Raw genomic sequence first — 24,433 nt, 5'->3', positions numbered from 1 at the left:
CCCATCTCTCCCAGCCCTCCCTCTCTCTCTCCCCCAGCCCTCCCTCTCTCCTCCTCTCTTCCCCAGCCCTCCCTCTCTCCCTCAGCCCTACCTCTCTCTCCCCCAGCCCTCCCTCTCCCCAACTCCCCCAGCCCTCCCTCCCTCTCCCCCAGCCCTCCCCAGCCATCCCTCTCTCTCTCCCTCTCCCCAGCCAGCCCTCCCTCTCCCCAGCCAGCCCTCCCTCTCTCCATCTCCCCAGCCAGCCCTCCCTCTCTCCATCTCCCCAGCCAGCCCTCCCTCTCTCCATCTCCCCAGCCAGCCCTCCCTCTCTCCATCTCCCCCAGCCCTCCCTCTCTCTAAAAGGGAAAACAAAAACATAAATATTGGTTGTATTTACAATGGTGTTTGTTCTTCGCTGGTTGGCCTTTTCTTGTGGCAACAGGTCACACATCTTGCGGCTGTGATGGCACACTGTGGTATTTCACCAAATAGATATGGGAGTTTATCAAAATTGGATTTGTTTTCTAATTCTTTGTAGATTTGTGTAATCTGAGGGAAATATGTGTCTCTAATATTGTCATACATTTGGCAGGAGGTTAGGATATGCAGCTCAGTTTCCACCTCATTTTGTGGGATGTGTGCACATAGCCTGTATTCTCTTGAGAGCCTCTCTCAATAGCAAGGCTATGCTCACTGAGTCTGTACATAGTCAAAGCTTTCCTTAAATTTGGGTCTGTCACAGTGGTCAGGTATTCTGCCACTGTGTACTCTCTGTTTAGGGCAAAATAGCCTTCTTAGTTTGCTCAGTTATTTTGGTTAATACTTCCCAATGTGTCAAGTAATTATCTTTCTGTTTTCTCATGATTTGGTTGTGTCTAATTGTGTTGCTGTCCTGGGGCTCTGTGGGGTCTGTTCGTGTTTGTGAACAGAGCCCCAGGACCAGCTTGCTTAGGGGACCCTTCTCCAGGTTCATCTCTCTGTAGGTGATCGCTTTGTTATGGAAGGTTTGGGAATCGCATCCTTTTAGGTGGTTGTAGAATTTAACGTCTCTTTTCTGGTTAGCGGCCTAATTCTGCTCTGCATGCATTATTTGGTTTTTTACCTTGTACACAGATGATATTTTGCAGAATTCTGCATACAGTCTCAATTTGATGTTTGTCCCATTTAGTGAATTCTTGGTTGGTGAGCTGACCCCAGACCTCACAACCATAAAGGCCAATGGGTTCTATAACTGATTCAAATATTTTTAGCCAGATCTTAATTGGTATGTTGAATTTTATGTTCCTTTTGATGGCACACCTTCTTGCCTTGTCTCTTAGATGATTCACAGCTTATTGGAAGTTACCTGTTTAGGCAGAGGTATGTAGGCAGAGGTATGTACACTTTGTGTGCTCTAGGGTAACGGTGTCTAAATTACATTTCTATTTGTGGTCCTGGCAAATGGACCTTTTTTGAAACACGATTATTTTTGTCTTACTGAGAATTCCTCTCAGGGCCCAGGTCTGACAGAATCTGTGCAAAAGATCTAGGTGCTGCTGTAGGTCCTACTTGGTTGGGGACAGAAGCACCAGATCATCAGCAAACAGTAGACATTTGACTTCAGATTCTATTGGGTTAGGCCAGGTGCTCTCTCCCCCAACCCTCTCTTTCCATCTCCCTCAGCCCCTTCTCTCCCTTCTGTGTGTTGTCCAGTAATCCGTGGTGTCCTAGTGAAGGGTGAATTCCCAGGGCTGGAATCCTGCTGGCTAAACAGGTGTTATCAACACGACAGTGCTCCCAGGCCTCCAGAAGAGAAGGGAGGGGAAGTAAGAAGGTCAAGGAGGAGGTAAAGAGAACAGGAGAGGTATCTAGCTGTGAATGGCCGAAGGTGTCTCCAGTGAAGTGTTCGCTTTCTAACAATGGTTTCAACGGGGTCAAGGAGGAGCAATAAACACTAGGGAAAGGATAAGCCTCAGAGGTCTTCAATATCGTACACAAACACAAACCAGCCGAGCTCATATGAATAATGTATCTGCGACATGTAGACACTGGTGCGTCATTTATGAGGTAAACTAAAACAGGGAGCAGTTGTCTGGTGAAAATGGCTCTAAAAAAAAGGACAACATCCTGTTTGACCGTCTGCCTGTCTGTCTGCCTGCCTGCCTGTCTGTCTGTCTGTCTGTCTGTCTGTCTGTCTGTCTGTCTGTCTGTCTGTCTGTCTGTCTGTCTGTCTGTCTGTCTGTCTGTCTGTCTGTCTGTCTGTCTGTCTGTCTGTCTGTCTGTCTGTCTGTCTGTCTGTCTGTCTGCCTGCCTGCCTGTCTGTCTGTCCGTCTGCCTGTCTGCCTGCCTGCCTGCCTGCCTGTCTGCCTGCCTGCCCATCCGCATGTGTTTGTGTGTGCACATGCACAGTGCATTCGGAAAGTATTCAGACCCCTTGACTTTTTCCACATTTTGCAACGTTACAGCCTTATTCTAAAATGGATCAAATATTTTTCCTCATCAATGTATACACAATATCCCATAATAATAAAGTGAAAACAGGTTTTTAGAAATTTTTGCAAATGTATTAAAAATAACAACTGAAATACCTTATTTATGGTCTAAAGCACTGCATCTCAGTGCTAGAGGCGTCACTACAGACCCTGGTTCAATTCCAGGCTGTATCACAACCGGCTGTGATTGGGAGTCCCATAGGGTGGCGCACAATTGGCCCAGCGTCGTCCAGGTTTGGCCGGGGTAGGCCGTCATTATCAATAAGAAGTGTTCTTAACTGACTTGGCTCGTTAAATAATGGTCAAATAAATAATAAATAATAATACATTAGTATTCAGATCCTTTACTATGAGACTCGAAACTGAGCTCAGGTGCATCCTGTTTCCATTGATCTTCCTTGAGATATTTCTACAACTTGGAGTCCACCTGTGGTAAATTCAATTGATTGGACATGATTTGGAAAAGCACACACCTGTCTATATAAGATCCCACAGTTGACAGTCCATGTCAGAGCAAAAACCAAGACATGAGGTGGAAGGAATTGTTCTTAGAGCTCCAAGACAGGATTGTGTTGCGACACAGATCTGGGGAAGGGTATCAACAAATTTCTGCAAAACCTGGTTTTGCTTTGGCATTATGGGGTATTGTGTGTAGATTGATGAGGGGAAAAACGATTTAATCAACTGTAGAATAAGGCTGTAACGTAACAAAATGTGGAAAAAGTGAATACTTTCCAAATGCACTGAACGTGTGTCACATTCCTGCACTGGGGTGACAGTCGTCAACAGCCCTGGACCCCCCCACACATTACGTCGGAGGCAAAGAGCATTCAGGGAGGAGATTGATCTCCAGGAATCTCACAGCCAGCCAGGCAACTACCCCTGAGGCAGGGAGAGGAGTGAAGCACCCTGGTAGAGTGCAGAGAGTGCTGCTGAATGGGAGATGATGGCAGTGTTGATAGAAATACTATTACATTTCCACCACCATCATTCACACTATTTTTCATACAGTAATGGAGCTCTCTGGAACACTGCTGCACTCACCAGTCTAGAGATTAGGCACTATATGAGAGAGCAAATGGAGCAGAATATTGTTTTGGACAAAGACATGAGTATGAGTTACATTGTAACCCACTGTACTGCAACAGGTACAATACTGTACATGGATTGAGGTTGTGAATTGAAGGCTTTACATCACTTTGATTGAACCCTTTGTCATCTACATTCTCCACAACTGTCATAAACGCCACTCAAATCAAGGAGAAATCCTTGCTACAAAACCGTGTGTCAATTTCACATGTGCTTGGAATGGATACAGCAATTGAGCTACCACTTAATGGGAATAGAGCTCAGCCCAAGCATGGTTACACGCCATGCTGCTGTATCGTTTATAGGAGAACCAATCCATCTCTAGCGGGGGGTTACTGTGACCTGATAGGACCTGGATGACATCACCATGGCCCCGTCGTGAACTCTGACCACTGCACACACACATTTTACTTTTGCTAGCTGTGAATTGCAAGAAGTGTCTTCTTGACTGAGAAAAAACCCTCTTCTCCTCTCCTCTCCAGTAAGGCACAACCTATTAAATGATGGTTTCAACAGGGACATGAAGGAGCAAATCAAATCAAAATATAATTGTCACATGCGTCGAATACGACAGGCATTCCACCTTACTGTGAAATGCTTACTTACAAGCCCTTAACCAACAATGCAGTTTTAAGAAAAATAAGAGTTAAGAAAATATTTACTAAAGTAAAAGGAAGTTACAATAAAATAACATTAATGAGGCTATATACCGGGGATACTGGTAACGAGTCAATGTGCAGGGGTACAGCTTAGTCGAGGACAAATGCACTCTTAACAAAAAAGTGCTATCTAGAACCGGCTCTTTTTGGTTCCAGATAGAACCCTTTCCACAGAGGGTTCTACTGGGAACCAAAAAGGGTTCTCCTATTGGGACAGCCAAATAACCCTTTCCACAGAGGGTTCTACCGGGAACCAAAAAGGGTTCTCCTATTGGGACAGCCAAATAACCCTTTCCACAGAGGGTTCTACCGGGAACCAAAAGGGGTTCTCCTATTGGGACAGCCAAATAACCCTTTCCACAGAGGGTTCTACCGGGAACCAAAAGGGGTTCTCCTATTGGGACAGCCAAATAACCCTTTCCACAGAGGGTTCTACCGGGAACCAAAAGGGGTTCTCCTATTGGGACAGCCAAATAACCCTTTCCACAGAGGGTTCTACCGGGAACCAAAAAGGGTTCTCCTATTGAGACAGCCAAATAACCCTTTCCACAGAGGGTTCTACCGGGAACCAAAAAGGGTTCTCCTATTGGGACAGCCAAATAACCCTTTCCACAGAGGGTTCTACCGGGAACCAAAAGGGGTTCTCCTATTGGGACAGCCAAATAACCCTTTCCACAGAGGGTTCTACCGGGAACCAAAAAGGGTTCTCCTATTGAGACAGCCAAATAACCCTTTCCACAGAGGGTTCTACCGGGAACCAAAAAGGGTTCTCCTATTGGGACAGCCAAATAACCCTTTCCACAGAGGGTTCTACCGGGAACCAAAAAGGGTTCTCCTATTGGGACAGCCAAATAACCCTTTCCACAGAGGGTTCTACCGGGAACCAAAAGGGGTTCTCCTATTGGGACAGCCAAATAACCCTTTCCACAGAGGGTTCTACCGGGAACCAAAAGGGGTTCTCCTATTGGGACAGCCAAATAACCCTTTCCACAGAGGGTTCTACCGGGAACCAAAAGAGGTTCTCCTATTGGGACAGCCAAATAACCCTTTCCACAGAGGGTTCTACCGGGAACCAAAACGGGTTCTCCTATTGAGACAGCCAAATAACCCTTTCCACAGAGGGTTCTACCGGGAACCAAAAGGGGTTCTCCTATTGGGACAGCCAAATAACCCTTTCCACAGAGGGTTCTACCGGGAACCAAAAAGGGTTCTCCTATTGGGACAGCCAAATAACCCTTTCCACAGAGGGTTCTACCGGGAACCAAAAGGGGTTCTCCTATTGGGACAGCCAAATAACCCTTTCCACAGAGGGTTCTACCGGGAACCAAAAAGGGTTCTCCTATTGAGACAGCCAAATAACCCTTTCCACAGAGGGTTCTACCGGGAACCAAAAAGGGTTCTCCTATTGGGACAGCCAAATAACCCTTTCCACAGAGGGTTCTACCGGGAACCAAAAAGGGTTCTCCTATTGAGACAGCCAAATAACCCTTTCCACAGAGGGTTCTACCGGGAACCAAAAAGGGTTCTCCTATTGGGACAGCCAAATAACCCTTTCCACAGAGGGTTCTACCGGGAACCAAAAAGGGTTCTCCTATTGGGACAGCCAAATAACCCTTTCCACAGAGGGTTCTACCGGGAACCAAAAAGGGTTCTCCTATTGGGACAGCCAAATAACCCTTTCCACAGAGGGTTCTACCGGGAACCAAAAAGGGTTCTCCTATTGAGACAGCCAAATAACCCTTTCGGAACCTCTTTTCTAAGCATGTAGTACCCCTCCCACACCCCAAACAGGCAAACATTCCATTAATGTGTTTATGTCAGCGTGTTACTCTCTCTCTCCCTACTCCCTTCACTATGTCCTTAAACCTAACCCCTGGTGCATGGAAAGAATTACCAGAGCTATGGTTTTTGAAACAAATAAATGGTTGAGTAGAGATGGGGTTACTGGTATTTTAGCTGTTGACATGGTTGTATACTAGGGGCTTACCCAACCTCACTGTGTGAGAGAGCTCTTTTAATTCCATCATAAATAACATTCTCACACCCTGTCACCTCCACTTTCCCCTCCCTGCAGGGTGGTGGAGAGAGGGAGGGAGAGGGGGGGGGGGCTGAGCAAGATTGAAAAATTCAGTGTTTAGTTAGAATGGGGAGGGGGCATTTATGGCAAGTTCACAGCCATTAAGTGTAAAATGTCACGTCTCGCACTCCACTGATCACAGCCGGGGAACAATCTCTTTCCAGCAGGTTGTAACTAGCTGAAGACTCACTTTGTGGATCATAGACTCCCATGGTGATTATTGGTCGGGTGGAAGCTCTCCTACAAAACGATCTATCCAAACTAAACTAATAGGATCGTACATCACAGTCAAAAAGGGATCAACTGTTTGAAAGCAGGCCATTTGTGAAGTCAATGAAAGCCAACACACACGTGTATTTGTTTTCACTGAGGTAGGATTACAAACGGACACCTGACACAGTGACTCAACCGGTGACAAGTGGTTGAACAGTCTTTGTAAAACTCCCTGGTGTGACTGGTGTAGCTTAGCCTACTCTGACGTGCCACTCACAGTAACAACTTTAGCTGAGAAGAAACAATGGTGCTGGTATTGCACAAAACACCAATACAACAGGCTACTGTGGCAATGGTCACGCACAAATCACAGTACACATTGGATAGCACTACATGGATACACTTGTAGGCTACAGTACAATTGTTTGGTCAGCAGAGGTGCGTGGACATGTTTGCACCAGTGTCATAGGGGCTATTTTGCATTTGTGGTGAGTTGATCTGGCCCAATAACTGCACATAACTATAGCTTGTGGATAAGGGAGTGCACACACACCACTCTCGCGAAGTAGCCTATCCTCGTGGAACGGACGAGGTGAAGGAAGAAACAGACAGTGTGCTGCACGTGGATGTTTGGCCACATAATAGGTCTACTGTATGCCCATTGTATTTCACGAAAGCACTGGTAGCAAAACTGGTCAGTGTCCACAGTAAATTCACAATAACGTGGCATGATTAAACAAATATTTTTAAAATGTGTTTCACCCAAAACAAAATTTAATTTTCTAAACAAAATCAAGAAACAGAGCAAATGACACTTTTTGTATTAGGCTATAGAAATAACGGGCCACTCACCAGCTGGATCGTGCAAAGAAAGATGAGCGTGCATCGGCCGCTGCAGCACCCCATTGTGTCAAAACCCAAATAGCACTCGAGAAACGATGAAAACACACACAACGGTCTAGACTGGTTCACTATGGCAAGGACCTTTCAGTGCAACGAATGGCTTCAAGCTCGGTCAACGGTGAAAACTGTGTCTGTAAGCTCCAGGCACTGGCGTCCCATGCATTTTCTTTCCCCAAAATGATCGCTTTGTGTGTGAGAGGGGTAACTTGAGTTGATAGCCTACTACCGCTAGCACTCGTGTATGTGTGTGTGTGTGTGTGTGTAGCGGGGCAAGAAGGGGGAGGTGGAGGGGGATAGGCTAGAGGGTGTCAAAAACGGATCTTTGGATTTAACAGTGCCCTGTGACACTGGTCTGGTGTTCTCACCTGGTCCCTGTAATGTTTTTCCCCCAAGAGTTTAAACACAATTTTCATACGAACTCTTTTCATAACATGTTATATTGAGTAGGCTACACAATTGTGCAAAAGTGGTTGGATATTGTTTTAAATATCCTGTTACTCAGCATTTTAGGTGCGGAGATATTTTTGCTTTAATATTTTCACAATTTGTTTACAAAATTCATAATAAATGTTGGTAAAGGTGAAACCTAAAAGTAAAGTATTATCGCAGTGTCAGCTACTGAATGGAATATTTCTCTCATTAGAGTCACTGAGGAGCGATGAGTCCTAAACCATGACGTAATTTAGGCGCCTCCCGCTGTTCATTTGACGCTATTACATCACCACAAACAGCCGAGAACGCCTTCCATCCTTTTCATGGCCGTATTGCTTATGTTGAACTCATAAAATATTAGCCTTGTAAAACGATTGGTCACTAAATCCGTAGGACCATGTAAAAAACAGTTGATCGCTGTGCATGCCCTCACCCCTATATACTTATAACTGATTGATTTGGGTCTGCCCTCTATAGTGCTGTCCAGTGTTAGAACCTGATGTTGAGGCCCATCACTGTACTCTTGATAGTCACCACCAGTGGTGTAAAGTACTTAAGTAAAAATACTTTAAAGTACTACTTAACCCTTGTGTTGTCTTAAGGGTAAGAAATGACCGGCCACAATGTTTAACAGCAGAGAAAACCCTATAAATTATATTTTTTCAACTTGAAATTTGATGACTTTTCCTAGAGTGACCTCAACATTAGAAAAAGTGAAACATCTCCTTTGTTCATATTTCCATGAAAGCTGTACACCACCAGGGTACAAAGATTGTTTTAGGGTCATTTTGACCTGGCAGTTTTAAAATAATTTACACACCACAAAAACCACAAAGACACACACACACACACAATGAGATTATGTGTGCTACTGATTGAACTCAGCCAGCAGCTCCTGAAGAGGAAGATCACCATGGTTGGCACAGTTAGAAAGAACAAGCCTGAGCTCCCCTCTGCACTCCTCTCAACAAGGGGGAGAGAGGCCTTCTCATCAAAGTTTGCCTTCACGCTCACCACCACTCTAGTTTCTTACCTCCCAAAGAGGAACAAGAATGTGGTCCTCCTGAGCACACTGCACCAAACGGCTGATATCAGTGATCATGAGGACAGGAAGCCAGCCATCACCCTGGGCTACAACCACAACAAAGGGGGCGTGGACAACCTGGACAAGGTGTTTGTAACTTACAGCTGCAGGAGGATGACTGCCCGCTGGCCCCTGGTCATCTTCCATAACATCATTGATGTGTCCTCATACAATGCCTTCGTGATATGGAACAAGATCAACCCTACCTGGATGCCTGATAAGTGGAACAAGAGGAGGGTGTTCCTGGAGCAGCTGGGAAAGGCACTTGTGACCCCACACATTCAAAGAAGGGAGCGTCTCCCCCACACACTGTGAACAGCTTGTGAAAGCTGTTCAGGGGGCTGAATCTTGTCCTGATCCACCTGAGGCTGCCAATTCTGCCCCCCAAAGAAGGACTGTAAAACAAATACTATACGCTGCACGTGAGAAATACATCTGCAAAGTCCATGCACACACACTTGCATACTGTCCTACATGTGCTAATTAGAGTTGATTGATTTATGTTCTTCACGTTTTTGTTTTGTATCTATTATCTTATTTTATTCTTATTTATTGTTGTTGTTTATACACCTTGTGGGTGGGGGCAATGGTTAAACAAATGGGAGAAGACTAGTATTTTGTAGTTGAATTCCTCATTGTACAGTATATAAGAATATATCACTATGTTGCCAAAAAAGTTCAAGACTGTTATTGTTTCCCTTCAATAAAATGCATTAAAAACACATTTCTGCTACTTTCTTAGGCTATACAAGTGCTATCTCTTGATAAAAAAGTCATGTTTACACCGATGCAGTACCTTTAGCAATAATAATAATAAACCTCTACTTTAGTAAAGAAAACAATTATGACAGTGGTGTTTTAATAAAAACCAGTGGTGTTTGCTGATTAAATGCAGTCTTTCTGCATTGTGAAGAGGGAAAACCCTGATATTCACAAAGTTTGTGATGAACGACAGGTTGTTTCTTCATGCAAAATAGATTTGGGGTTTAAAATTCAATTAAGCTGCTATATTTTAGGGGTTTAGTGAAGGCGGGTCATTTTTTCCCTTAGAGCAAGGGGAGTATACAGAATGTTAAGACTACACAAGGGTTAAGTCGTTTTTTGGGGTATTTGTATTTTACTTAATTATTTATATTTTTGAAAACTTTTACTTTTACTTCACTACATTCCTAAAGAAAATGATGTACCTTTTAATCCGTACATTTTCCCTGACACCCAAAAGAAAACATCCCTGGTCATCCCTACTGCTTCTGATCTGACTCACTAAACACAAAATATTTGTTTTTAAATTATGTCTGAGTGTTGGAGTGTGACTCTGGTTATTCGTAAAAAAAAATACAACTGTGCAGTCTGGTTTGCTTAATATAAGGAATTGTAAATTATTCATACTTTTACTTTTGATACTTAAGTATATTTTAGCAACTACATTTATTTAAGTATATTTAAAACCAAATACTTTTAGACTTTTACTCAAGTAGTATTTTACTGGGTGACTATCACTTTTACTTGTGTCATTTTCTATTAAGGTATCTTTACTTTTACTCAAGTATGAGTAAAAAAAAAGTAGTTTTCTGACCCTGTGTGAGAATCTGACAGGCTGAGACCTTATTAGATCTGCCCGGGCGCCACAGGGTCATCATTTACTCTGCGCATGAGTCAAGTCAGTTAAGGACACATTTTTATTTACAATGACGGTCTGCCCCCCCGGCCAAACCCTCCCCTAACCCGGACGACGCTGGGCCAATTGTGTGCCACCCTATGGGTCTCCACTTCTGCAAAAGTACTTGAAACTAATGCAGTAATAACACCTATGGCAGTATGGAATAACACTGCAAATGATAAACAATACTCAAAGCAGCTTTGGAATGGTCTAACATGAAAGAATAGTAACAGCCATACCGTAGAACTTACGGCTGAAACGTATCAAAGTAACAGTAAGTAATTAGTGGTAATTACCTATTATTACACAGCATGTAAACACCGCCTGCAACTTACATTTCGATGCATGTACAACATTCAGACATTCGTCTTACTGTTGATATTAGCAAGTCCTCAGAAACGTGCGTCTTTTCCCTTCGGGTGACGATAACACTGACCTGAGTGGGCGGGTGCAGTGTCCAGATGCGCATTTCCAAGCACTCTGATTGGTTGGGATAGGCAGGGCTATGATGGTTGAGGGCATCTTAGGTAGGCTGAGCAGCCAAACTAATGGGACTTAGGGGAAACTGAAGGGGAAGTTAGGTAGAGAGGAGGAGAGCAGGATGGCCTTTTTTACAAGCCTATTGTGTCTTGTCTTATTTGTCCTATTCTGCATTTAAAAGACCCTGCTGACTATTTCACAAATGTGTGTAGGGTTAAATTAGGGTTCAACTCTGATTTGAAAGGGCATTAAAAAAGGTAAATCAGATGTATCATAAAATATACAGTTCTGAATGAAGGGAAATACATCCACTAGTAGAAAACGATGTGGTAATAGACAGTATGAAGATACTGTGACTGTATCAAGATTGCATAGAGAGAGGGAGAGGAGAAGTGATAGAAGTCATAGATTTCAGTTTTGGGATATGAGTGTATATTTCTCAAATCTATGTCCTTAGTGTTACTGATCATAAAAATAGACACTGGATAATTAGAGGGCTTTATTACTGAGTTCACAAGCCCAGTTTCTAGACCTTACGACTTTATGAGGTAGGCTGTTGCGGTTGACGATTCAGTCAGGAGGTAGACAAGGAGAGCAGGGCCTGTGTTTCTGTGTGTGTGTCTTACCTTTTTCCTCCATTTTCCATCAATACATTTCACCCTATTCTCTCCACCATCCCCCTCAAGGGTGGGCAATTCCAGTCCTCGAGGGCCTGATTGGTGTCACAGTTTTTCCCCAGCCTCAGCTATCACACCTGACTTCAATAATCACCTAATCACGATCTTCAGTTTAGACTGCAGTTTGATTAATCAGCTGTGTTTGCTAGGGATGGAGAAGAAGTGTGACACCAATCAGGCCCCCGAGGACTGGAGTTGCCCACCCCTGCTTACTCCTCCTCTCCTCCCTCCTCCTCTCTCTCTACCTCCCTTGCCTCTTGCGGTCCTGTGTATTTCAGTTAGTAGAGCATGGCGCTTGTAATACCAAGGTAGTGGGTTTGATTCCTGGGATCACCCATACGTAAAATGTATGTTCACATGACAGTAAAGTGTTTTGGATAAAAGCTTCTAGATGGCATATATTATATTATTATATCAATCAATCCTCTTTTCTCTCCTCCTCCACCCTCTCTCCAAGTTCTCCACCCTCTTCTTCTTTCTTCTCCTCCTCCTAGTCTTTCTCCTCCTCCACCCTCTCTCCAAGTTCTCCACCCTCTTCTCCTTTCTTCTCCTCCTCCTAGTCTTTCTCCTCCTCCACCCTCTCTCCAAGTTCTCCACCCTCTTCTTCTTTCTTCTCCTCCTCCTAGTCTTTCTCCTCCTCCACCCTCTCTCCAAGTTCTCCACCCTCTTCTTCTTTCTTCTCCTCCTCCTAGTCTTTCTCCTCCTCCACCCTCTCTGCAAGTTCTCCACCCTCTTCTTCTTTCTTCTCCTCCTCTTAGTCTTTATCCTCCTCCACTTTAAACCTAACCTTTCATCCTTCATCCTTCCATTCTCCATCTATACCATTTCTGGCTTCTCCTCATCCTCCTCCTCCTCCTCCTCCTCCATCTTAACCCTGACCCTTCATCATTCCATTCTCCATCTATACCCATCTCTGGCTTCTCTTCCTCCTCCTCCTCCTCCTCCTCCTCCTCCTCCTCCTCCTCCTCCTCCTCCTCCTCCTCCTCCTCATCCTTCCCCTTCCCCTTCTCCTTCTCCTCTGCTTCCTCTCCCCCTCCCCCTCCTCCTCTTCCTCCTACTCCTACTCCTCCTCCTCTTCCCCTCCTCCTCCTCCTCCACCTTGGCCCTCTGTCCTGCTCTTTCTGATTGTGGTCTGGTCCATAATAGAAAAGCCTTTAAGAGCAGTCTCTTTCAGATGCCTGGTTGGTTCTGGTTGCCATGGCAGGTTCCCATCTCGTCCCTGCACAAGCGTGATAAATCTTTAACATCACACACTTCTCTGCTCCACTCCTTAAAAGCACCCTCTCCCTCTCTCTCTCCATCCCCATCGCCCCACATCGCTCGACCCAGCCTAGGCCCAGTAGCCCACCTCGCTATACAACTAGAAATATATCTGATTGGTATTTTAGAGGCGGGTGGGCGGGGGACATGTTTTACACTGTGGAGGATGTGTTTTCTATTACTAGAGTGATTTGAGTTGTGTAATGTGTTTTTGGAGCCCCGCACGGTAATCTGATATAAGTATAGCAAGAGTATAGTAAGAGACAAAGTTATAAGTCGTTACTATCCTCATCATCATTTGCTGTTTTGTCAGTGTGTTCAGAATACTGAACAATGCTAAAGATAGTCTATCTCTTAATCAATACAGTGAGTCAATACAATGAGTACAACCAGACATTACGAACCAGACTACTTTTGTAGTGTTGAATAATAACCCGATGCAAAGTCATGTGTTATTTAGAACACATGTTTCTTTAAAAGCAAGGCTGTGAACTGTGTTTTTTTTAAAGCATGTCTGTGAACTGTGTTTCTTTAAATCTTGTGTTTCTTTAGAAATAATGAAAAAGCAGGCCTGTTGTGTTAGTGTGGTGCAGGCAGCCCAGTCCAGCAGGAATAAGGTCACTGGCTGAACTCTATTACGACAACTAATGGAGGTTTCCTTGTGTTCCCCTTTCACCGCCGCTATCCTCTGACACCTCCTTATCGCCCCAGTGTGTTTGTCTGTGTGTGTGTGAGTGTGTGACTGGGCTGTTGTGTGTCCAGTCTGGCCCTATAGGCCGTGGGGGTCTGTTGTTCCCATCCCCATTCCCCACACAGACACTAACTAGAAGTGACAGGCCAGTCAGTGCCATGGTGCGCTGAGGAGAGCTGCATTGTAGCAGAGGCCCAAGAGTCTGGTGCATGGTGCAACAATACAAGTAGTTCTGACAAGCAGAAAGGGAGGAGGCTTTTCTCTCCTTGAGAGCGTCTTTCCCTTTCTCTCTCTCTCACAGACATACACATACATGCATTCACCTAATCGCACACACACCCTCAAACATGCATGCATGCATACATCTCTGACAATGACAACCAATTCATCATGTGAGTGCAAGCCCATTCGAACGTCAAGAGCAACATATACACCACCCATGTCTTAACAGTCTTGATCCATCAGGGTATTTCCAACTGCCCCTATACATCACTGTTTTGCCAATCAGCAGTTATATTTAGCTATATTGTGTGTATATTTGTGTATGTTGATGCATGCTTGAATTATTTGTTTTCCATCTAGGACAGCGTGCAATAAAAAATCTCCCTACTCTGTTCTGTTAGATATCTGGTTTAACAGATCTTCTCTCTCTCTGTCTCTCTGCCTCCCTCTCTCTGTCCCCCCTTCTCTCTTTTTCACTCACTCCTTCTCTCACACTGGACATTCCCCATAAAGGCCCAGTATAAATGGAAAAAGTGAAGCTACCAGAAACTTGCTGTGGGCTACACGCAATGTGAATGAATAGTTTCCTTATTTAGACCCAAGCTCATGCACTATGTATGTATTATATAGCCCAGGCAGCAGTGGCCTCTCTTATGTGGCATTACTCCAATGTTTTACAATGAGAATATTCTAGACTTGATGAGGAATAAATACAGAGGTTATTATTATGAATAATTTATATTTAGATCATTATCATCTCGCAAGAAATACTGTGCGTGTCCCCATATCCTCAATCTGATTTATTTAGACCTCTTTTCATTATTTCTCAGGCTGTCCATTGGGGGGAGCTATGTGGAGGAGGTCGTGTCAGGGAATGGGTAGGGCGCCTGCCTCCTACCTCCTGCCTCCATCACATGGTCCAGAGCAATCGCGAGCACAGATGGACAGGAAAGGAAACCGAGAGATGAGCCCCTGGTAGCGCGAGAAGCATCTTCTAAAATAGAAACAGAAGCCGCTACTTCTGCTCCAGAAACGGAAAACTACAGTTTTGCACAGTGCTATGCTGATTTCGCGTTTTATATCGCAGAAAATTGAGGGATGGTTGTGAGTGAGTGAGGAGGGCGGATCTTTGCAGAGAATGCTTGCAAAAGCCAAGGCGTGCGCTGTCCCAAGAGAACTCATTTGAAGAGCTTGCAGACAGAGAGAGCGAGAGAGAGAGAGACCGGAATGCCGGGCAACATCGCTCCTCCGGTTCACCTGCGAGGCTGAGTGAGTATAATTAGGAATAATATTTTACCGGTTGAAAACGGTTTATTTGGTGGTCTACACTTTCATCACTTTTTTGCGTTCTGTCAGTGATGTGACATACCACTTCGAGAGACGCCAGAGTGGCCGTATTTTCCACCTGTCTGATCAATAATTCATACTCAGTAAAGGACTGTAGCCAATGGGTCAGCGATGTGAGGAACTTGTTTATGTCCTTTGGGAATTGCGCTTTGAAGTTCTGAACAGGTGTCGTAGGCTACTTAACAATTTGCAGATTATTTACGAAGAGATAGATAGATGCCCCGGTTAGTGGCGATCCTATCAATTCTGAAGCACACCGTTGGTGTGATTGACAGCAGCGGAGAGAGGTGCAGATCAGGATGTTATGATAAAAGTCATGACCTTATCATTCTGTCCGGGTTTGATTCAGCCCATCCCCATTTGATGCACATCTTGATCCTGAAGAGATGATGCTGTGTTTATTAGACAGGGTTGAAGAGGGTGTGGAGGGTGGACTGGGTCTCCCTTTTAGAACAGAGTGGACAAATTCTACATATTTTTAGTCATCAACTGGAGGAGAGAATGGATTCCCAGCTATTCTCCTTCATGTTGTCTCAGTGTGTGTGTGTGTGTGTGTGTGTGTGTGTGTGTGTGTGTGTGTGTGTGTGTGTGTGTGTGTGTGTGTGTGTGTGTGTGTGTGTGTGTGTGTGTGTGTGTGTGTGTGTATGTGTGTATGTGTGTGCCTGCGTGTGTATGAAGAACCTGTGTGTGTATGAAGAACCTGCTTAGGTTGTGTTATGATATGAATGTTCATAACACTATATACACTGTTAAAATGAAGTGTTTTGTAACACAATCTAGTGGCAACTGCACTGACACCAACTTTAAAGAGAGGAACCCTGGAGTTTTGAAGCACATGTGTGTAAGGGGTTATGAGACAGATTTAAGGTGCACTGAAACATTCAACCTAAGGTGTTCTGAGGCATGACATGGTGTATTGTAACACCACTTAATCAAGAGTTGTGTAACACCTTGCAAGAGGAAAAGGTTGAAAACACTATAATGGTGAGTCCTGTTTTGTGCATAATTAGATAGCTTCTCTTTTGGTGTTGTTTCATCTCTCGCTAAAGCTCCTAAACACTACAGTCTAAGAATAAAGGTGCCATCTAGAACCTGATGAAGGAAAAAGGAAACCGCACACTGCTCTTGATAGTATCACTGATCTTAAATGAGCTTATGTATAGTTTTTTAAAATCTAGAACCATCTAGAACCATCCCTTCTTCTATAGTTTAATTACTGTATAGATCTCTTTTTCTGGAGTTTAATTACTGTATAGATCCCTTCTTCTGGAGTTTAAATACTGTATAGATCCCTTCTTCTGGAGTTTAAATACTGTATAGATCCCTTCTTCTAGAGTTTAAATACTGTATAGATCCCTTCTTCTAGAGTTTAAATACTGTATAGATCCCTTCTTCTGGGGTTTAAATACTGTATAGATCCCTTCTTCTAGAGTTTAAATAGTGTATAGATCCGTTCTTCTAGAGTTTAAATACTGTATAGATCCCTTCTTCTGGGGTTTAAATACTGTATAGATCCCTTCTTCTAGAGTTTAAATACTGTATAGATCCCTTCTTCTGGGTTTAAATACTGCATAGATCCGTTCTTCTAGAGTTTAAATACTCTATAGATCCATTCTTCTGGAGTTTAAATACTGTATAGATCCCTTCTTCTGGAGTTTAAATACTGTATAGATCCCTTCTTCTAGAGTTTAAATACTGTAAATGGGAATCCCCCTTTTTGTATATTCCCTGCTCCTATATGGTGTGCTGATAAACTCCTCATTGGTAACTTAAAATGGTCAAATGTACAGTATTATGCTATAACAAAGGATGTGAGAAAATAGTTATTAAAATTAATACTGTACAATAACTACAACATTTCTTTATCAAGACATGATTTTTAAGTTTCAAGGGCTTTATCTTTTCTTTGCAAATTATCAAATGACAACAAAACATTAACAGGTCTTTCACATTTTTATAGTGATAAAGACACTTCAGAGATCTGTAAGGTCTTTATCATATTTAGGGCTGTGGCGGTCATGAAATGTTGTCAGCTGGTTATTTTCATGCAAAAGACTGCTGGTCTCACGCTAATTGACCGTTATTTAATATAAACATGTTGACCATCTTCAGGCCTCCACACATATAAACTGATGATGCGTGCCTTTGGAACATCTACATTTAAAAAAAAGTCGAATTAATCAATTTAATATACACCCTCACAATAAATCCATTATATATTTTAGTCAGGTCTAAATAAACATTATGATATGAAGTAAATGTATTTCAGAAGAACAGAATATGAGTTGGCATACTGTATGTTAGTTATATGGCTATACTCCATGTCATAGGCTGTAGGCTTATTCAAGATAAGTTTATACGTCCTGTGCCATTATTTTATTTTATATTAAGAAGAATATAATTTAACTTAGTTGAATAAAATATTGTATTTTTCCCATTACGGAGCGAGTGCGCATATGAAGTGGCTATGTTGAGCGTAGAAGTTATTATTTTAAACAAGTCCTATATGCTAGATTTTGTTATTTGTCAACCTTAGTTGTGAATGATACAAACCTTAGAATGTGTTAGAAATCAGAACAGATATGGGCTGCATGGTGGGACTATAGGCTATTGATGATTTGGGAAAGTAGCAAAAAAAGATTTGCTCTCTTCCTTGCCTCAGGCTGCACAGCTGTTCTCTCATCAAGTGATCATATTTTCACCCATCAGACTATTCTCAATGTAATCTTGTCTTCAGTGGGTTTTTTTTATAAAACAAATGTGTGGTTGAATGTATTCTGCCACTGTGACTTTTTATTGTCTCGGCCTTTAGGCCTATATATCACCGTTGCAAACATTAATTAACAGATTATTGAGCAAAGAACGCAACTATCACATCACATAGGTTGTAATGTGGCTTTTTGGCTTCCCCAGTGATTTTACGCACTTGATCCTGCAGCTAGTAAGTGCTTAATTTGGAAAACCAAGTGAAATCCGTTCGGGAACATCGACTGCTTGTCTTTACTAATATGTAAAATTTGTTTCGATTTAGAATGTCCCATTATCAAATGGACAGGGGACAAAAGACATGTCATCTGTATGCACTGGAAAAGTGAATGTAGGCCGCGTGCTTTCCCGCCAGTCAGTTTTGTAGGCTACTTCGGTTTTATAGCGGAGCATGTGCTTAGAAATAAACATAATTTTCACTCCATTTATTTCACTCCACGCATCAACCACTGTTTGAGGAGCATGCTCTTGCTGCCCGACGGGATTTTCCGCCCAAACTCTGTATGCCATGGGCCCTTAAACCTTGATCCTGCAGATAGCAAGTGCTTAATTTGGGAAACCAAGTAGAATCTGTTCGGGAACATCGATAGTAACATGTTTTCACAACTAAACAAATTTCACTAAACTGTTGACAGCCCGTCTGCGCGCTTGAGAAAGGAATAAAGGAGAGATGAGATGGAAATGCATGGTGCTGAGATATGCTGTATAGCTAAAGGGAATGTTACTAGGCTATTCAAAATCAAATACAAATTCACTATAATTGTAGGCTAACTGTAAGCCGCCCTACACAATCAATGAACCAGCAGCATCGCCTAGGGCTATACGTTCTCTCCCAGACTCATGGATAGACATTTTGGAGCATAAGGTAACCAGTCGATCCAGTATGCATAATAATACAGTCGACACTCAAAGGCCAGACCAACTATGTACCAAAGACATCTTAAATCAGTTTTGTTTGATGTTTTTATGCTATGCATAATATGTGGTAGGCTTCGTACTGTATAACGGCACAATCAACATTTTAATTATGTTTTTTGGGGGGGGCTTGGGCTCATAAGCCTATGCATATGCATAAGCGCTAATATGCATATGGGGGAATTGAAATGAATCATCACCGTAGAAAGCACTGTCCATTTCGTTGTATTAGGCTTTGAAACAACAAACATATTTTACACTGTTTCAACTCGCTGTTGAACCTCTTTCTTCAAATTGATCATCACAGTGGGGTGAGTTTTAAAAGTATGATAGGCCTACTGTTTTCATGATAAGTGTTGGATGTGATTTTCGAAAGCATTTACATTGATGTCAGAGTGGTTAGAGGGACAATAGAGCCCTGAGTACGAGGCCATTAGGAACTGATAGTAGTTAGCAAGTTGGGTACTACCAAAGCATGCCCAGAGTGCATAAAATTAGATTTTTTGTTGTTGTACTTTTTACCCCTTTTCACCTCAATTTCGTGATATCCAATTGGTAGTTATTGTCATATCTGTTTCACCTGTCTTGGTGATTGTCTCCACCCACCTCCAGGTGTCTCCTATTTTCCCCATTAGTCCCCTGTGTATTTATCCCTGTGTTTCATGTCTCTCTGTGCCAGTTTGTCTTGTTTTGCCAAGTAAACCAGCGTTTCTCCGAGCTCCTATTTTTCCCAGTCTCAGTTTTTTTGCTAGCCCTCCTGGTTTTGACCCTTGCCTGTCCTGATGCCGAATACGCCTGCCTGACCACTCTGCCTGTTCTGACCTCGAGCCTGCCTATCCCCTTGTACTGTTTGGACTCGGACCTGTTCACTGAACCCCTGCCTGTCCTGACCTCGAGCCTATCTATCCACTGGTACTGTTTGGACTCTGACCTGGTTTATGAACTCTCGCCTGTCCCCGACCTGCCTTTTGCCTACCCCTTTTGGTGTAATAAATAACGGAGCTCAACCATCTGCCTCCTGTGTCTGCATGTGGGTCTCGCCTTGTGCCCTTATAGTTATAGTCTTGATACAGTCCATTCAGAAAGTATTCAGACCCCTTGACTTTTTCCACATTTTGTTACATTACAGCCTTGGATGAAATTTTACATTTACATAAGTATTCAGACCCTTTACTCAGTACTTTGTTGAAGAGCCTTTGGCAGCGATTACAGCCTCGAATCTTCTTGGGTATGACGCTACAAGCTTGGCACACCTGTATTTGGGGAGTTTCTCCCATTCTTCTCAGCAGATCCTCTCAAGTTCTGTCAGGTTGGATGGGGAGCATCGCTGGACAGCTATTTTCAGGTCTATCCAGAGATGTTCGATCAGGTTCTAGTCTGGACTCGAGCTGGGCCACTCAAAGACATTCAGAGACTTGTCCTATAGCCACTCCGGCATTGTCTTGGCTGTGTGCTTAGGGTCATTGTCCTGTTGGAAGGTGATCCTCGTCCCAGTCTGAGGTCCTGAGCTCGATGTAGAAGGTTTTTATCAAGGATCTCCCTGTACTTTGCTCCGTTCATCTTTCCCTCGATCCTGACTAGTCTCCCAGTCCCCGCCGCTGCAAAACATCCCCACAGCATGATGCTGCCACCACCATGCTTTACTGTAGGGATGGTGCCAGGTTTCCTCCAGATGGGACACTTGGCATTCAGGCCAAAGAGTTCAATCTTGGTTTCATCAGGCAAGATAATCTTGTTCTCATGGTTTGAGAGTCCTTTAGGTGCCTTTTGGCAAACTCCAAGTTGCTGTCATGTGACTTTTACTGAGGAGTGGCTTCTGTCTGGCCACTCTATCATAAAAGCCATATTGGTGGAGTGCTGCAAAGATGGTTGTCCTTCTGGAAGGTTCTCCCATCTCCACAGAGGAACTTTTGACCATCGGGTTCCACAGAGGAACTGTCAGTGACCATCGGGTTCTTGGTCAACTCCCTGACCAAAGCCCTTCTCCCCCGATTGCTCAGTTTGGCTGGGCGGCCAGCTCTAGGAAGAGTTTTGGTGGTTCCAAACTTCTTCCATTTAAGAATGATGGTGGCTACTGTGTTCTTAGGGGCCTTCAATGCTGCAGAAATGTTTTGGTACCATTCCCCAGATCTGTGCCTCGACACAATCCTGTATCGGATCTCTACGGACAATTCCTTCGACCTCGTGGCTTGGTTTTTATCTCTGAGATGCACTGTCAACTGTGGGGCCTTAAATAGACAGGTGTGTGCCTTTCCAAATCATGTCCAATCAATTGAATTTACCACAGGTGGAATCCAATCAAGTTGTAGAAACATCTCAAGGATGATATATGGAAACAGGATGCACCTGAGTTCAATTTCGAGTCTCATAGCAAAGTGTCTGAATACTTATATGTAAATAAGGTATTTCTGTTTTTTATTTTTAATACATTTGCAAAAGAATCTATAAACCTGTTTAGGCTTTGTCATTATTGGGTATTGTGTGTAGATTGATGAGGGAAAAAAACTATTGAATACATTTTAGAATAAGGCTGTAATGTAACAAAATGTAGAAAAAGACAAGGGGTCTGAATACTTTCCGAATGCACTGTGTATACAGTACCAGTCAAAAGTTTGGACACACCTACACATTCAAGGGTTTTTCTTTATTTTGACTATTTTCTACATTGTAGAATAATAGTGAAGACATCAAAACTATGAATAACACATATGGAATCATGTAGTAACCAAAAAAGTGTTAAACAAATCAAAGTATATTTTACATTTGAGATTCTTCAAAGTAACCACCCTTTGCCTTGATGACAGCTTTGCACACTCTTGGCATTCGCTCAACTAGCTTCATGAGGCAATCACCTGGAATGCATTTCAACTAACAGGTGTGCCTAGTTAAAGTTAATTTGTGGAATTTCTTTCCTTCTTAATGTGTTTTAGCCAATAAGTTGTGCTGTGACAAGGTAGGGGTGGTATACAGAAGATAGCCCTATTTGGTAAAAGAACAGGTCAAATAAGCAAAGAGAAACGACAGACCATCATTACTTTCAGACATGAAGGTCAGTCAATCCGGATCATTTCAAGAACTTTTAAAGTTTCTTTAAGTGCAGTCACAAAAACCGTCAAGCGCTGGGATGAAACTGGCTCTCACGAGGACCACCACAGGAAAGGAAGACCCACAGTTACCTCTGCTGCAGAGGATAAGTTCATTAGAGTTACCAGCCTCAGAAATGACTGCCCAAATCAATTCTTCACAGATTTCAAGTAACAGACACATGTCAACATCAACTGTTCAGAGGAGACTGCGTGAATCAGACCTTCATGGTCGAATTCCTGCAAAGAAACCACTACTAAAGGACACCAATAATAATAAGAGACTTGCTTGGGCCAAGAAACACGAGAAATTAAATGTCAGACTTTTGGTTCCAAACGCTGTGTCTTTGTGAGATGCAGAGTACGTGAACGGATGATCTCCGCATATATGGTTCCCACTGTCAAGCATGGAGGACAAATTGTGATGGTGTGGAGTGCTTTGCTGGTGACACTGTCTGTGATTTATTTAGAATCCAAGGCACACTTAACCAGCATGGCTACCACAGCATTCTGCAGCGATACGCCATCCCATCTGGTTTGCGCTTGTCCTGTTTTTTAACAGGACAATAACCCAACACACCTCCAGGCTGTGTAAGGGCTATTTGACCAAGAAGAAGAGTGATGGAGTGCTGCGTCAGATGACCTGGCCTCCGCAATCACCCGACCTCAACCCAATTGGGATGGTTTGGGATGAGTTGGACCGCCGAGTGAAGGAAAAGCAGCCAACAAGTGCTCAGCATATGTGGGAACTCCTTCAAGGCTGTTGGAAAAGCATTCCAGGTGAAGCTGGTTGAGAGTATGCCAAGAGTGTGTAATGCTGTTATCAAGGCAAAGGGTGGCTACTTTGAAGAATCTCAAATCTAAAATATATTTCGATTTGTTTAACACTTTTTTGTTTACTACATGATTCCATATGTGTTATTTCATAGTTTTGATGTCTTCACTATTATTCAACAATGTAGAAAATAGTAAAAATTAAGAAAAACCTTTGAATGAGTAGGTTTGTCCAAACCTTTGACTGTGTATATTTTTTCTGCAGGAGACAGAAATAGCAAATAATAGCAAGCCATAAAGATAATAACTGAATTATGCATGTACTAACTGCCTTAATATTAATAAATTGCAATAGAAATATACATTTTTTAAACATATCAATAGCAATATGCATATACAGAGCCTTCAGAAAATGTTTTTTTTCACATTTATTGAAAATGAAATACAGAAATATCAAATGTATATAAGTATTCACACCCCTGAGTCAATACTTTATAGAAGCACCTTTAGCGGCGATTACAGCTTTGAGTCGTCCTGGGCATGTCTGTATCAGCTTTGTGAATTTGGATTTGGGGATTTTCTCCCAATCTTCCTTGCAGATTTCCTCAAGCTCAGTTAAGTTAGATGAGGAACAGCAGTCTTCAAGTCTTACCACAGATTTTCAATGGGATTCAAGTCTGAGCTTTGGCTGGGCCACTCAAGGACTTTCATGTTCTTGTTCTGAAGCCATTCCAGTGTTGCTTTGGCTGTGTGCTTGGGGTCATTGTCCCGTTGGTATGTAAATCCTCGCCTCCCCAGTCAAAGGTCGTTTGTACTTTGAAGCAGGTTCTCAATTTGCCTGTATTTGGCTCCATTCATTCTTCCCTCTATCAGTCTCCCAATCTCTGCCACTAAAAAGCATTCCCATAGCATGATGGTCCCACCACCGTGCTTCACGGTAGGGATGGTGGTAGACGGCTGATGAGCTGTGCCTGGTTTTCTCCAGACATACTGCTTTGCATTCAGGCCAAATAGTAACATTTTTGACTCATCAGACAACAGGATATTTTTGCCAAATGCTCTCATTCTTTCAAAGCCATTTTTGCAAATTCCAGGCGTGCTGTCATGTGCCTTTTTCTCAGGAGTGGCTTCAGTCTGGCCACTCTCCCATAAAGCCCAAATTGGTGAAGTGCTGTTGAGACTGTTGTCCTTCTGGCAGGTTCTCCCATCTCAGCCAAGGAACTCTGTTGATCTGTCAGAGTGGTCATTGGGTTCTTGGTCACCTCCCTGACAAAGGTCTTTCTTGCCCGGTTGCTCAGTTTGTTTGGACGGCCAGCTCTAGGCAGAGTCTGGGTAGTTTCATATTTTTTCAATTTCCTAATGATGGAGATCACTGAGTTTTTGGAAACTTTCAACACTTTAGAAATAGTTTTATACCCTTCCCCAGATATATGCCTCATCACAATTATATCTCGGAGATCTATGGACAGTTCCTTGGACTTCATGGTATAGTTTCTGCTCTGACATGCAGTCAACAGTGGGACCTTATATAGACAGGTGTGTTTCTTTCTAATTAATGTGCAAACAATTGAATTGGCTACATGTGGACTCCAATCAAGTGGCAATGACATCTCAAGGATGATCAAAGGAAACTGGATGCACCTGTGCTCAG

The 24,433-nt window shown here is 43.1% G+C and overlaps 1 protein-coding gene across 1 annotated transcript in view; it reads right to left on the bottom strand.

Annotated features, from left to right (window-relative positions):
- The window catches only part of nkain4 (sodium/potassium transporting ATPase interacting 4), a 109,036-nt gene extending 101,642 nt beyond the window's left edge, over window positions 1-7,394 (bottom strand). The window contains exon 1 of the mRNA XM_039010190.1: window positions 7,341-7,394. Coding sequence (XP_038866118.1) covers window positions 7,341-7,394 — 54 coding nt within the window. The remainder of the gene's footprint in view (window positions 1-7,340) is intronic.
- Window positions 7,395-24,433: the final 17,039 nt, after the last annotated feature.

The sequence above is a fragment of the Salvelinus namaycush genome, chromosome 16 (assembly GCF_016432855.1).
Source record: "Salvelinus namaycush isolate Seneca chromosome 16, SaNama_1.0, whole genome shotgun sequence".
Classification (NCBI taxonomy): Eukaryota; Metazoa; Chordata; class Actinopteri; order Salmoniformes; family Salmonidae; genus Salvelinus; species Salvelinus namaycush.
The sequence above is the reverse complement of the archived record's forward strand: the minus strand, read 5'-3'. Positions and strand labels throughout refer to the sequence as shown.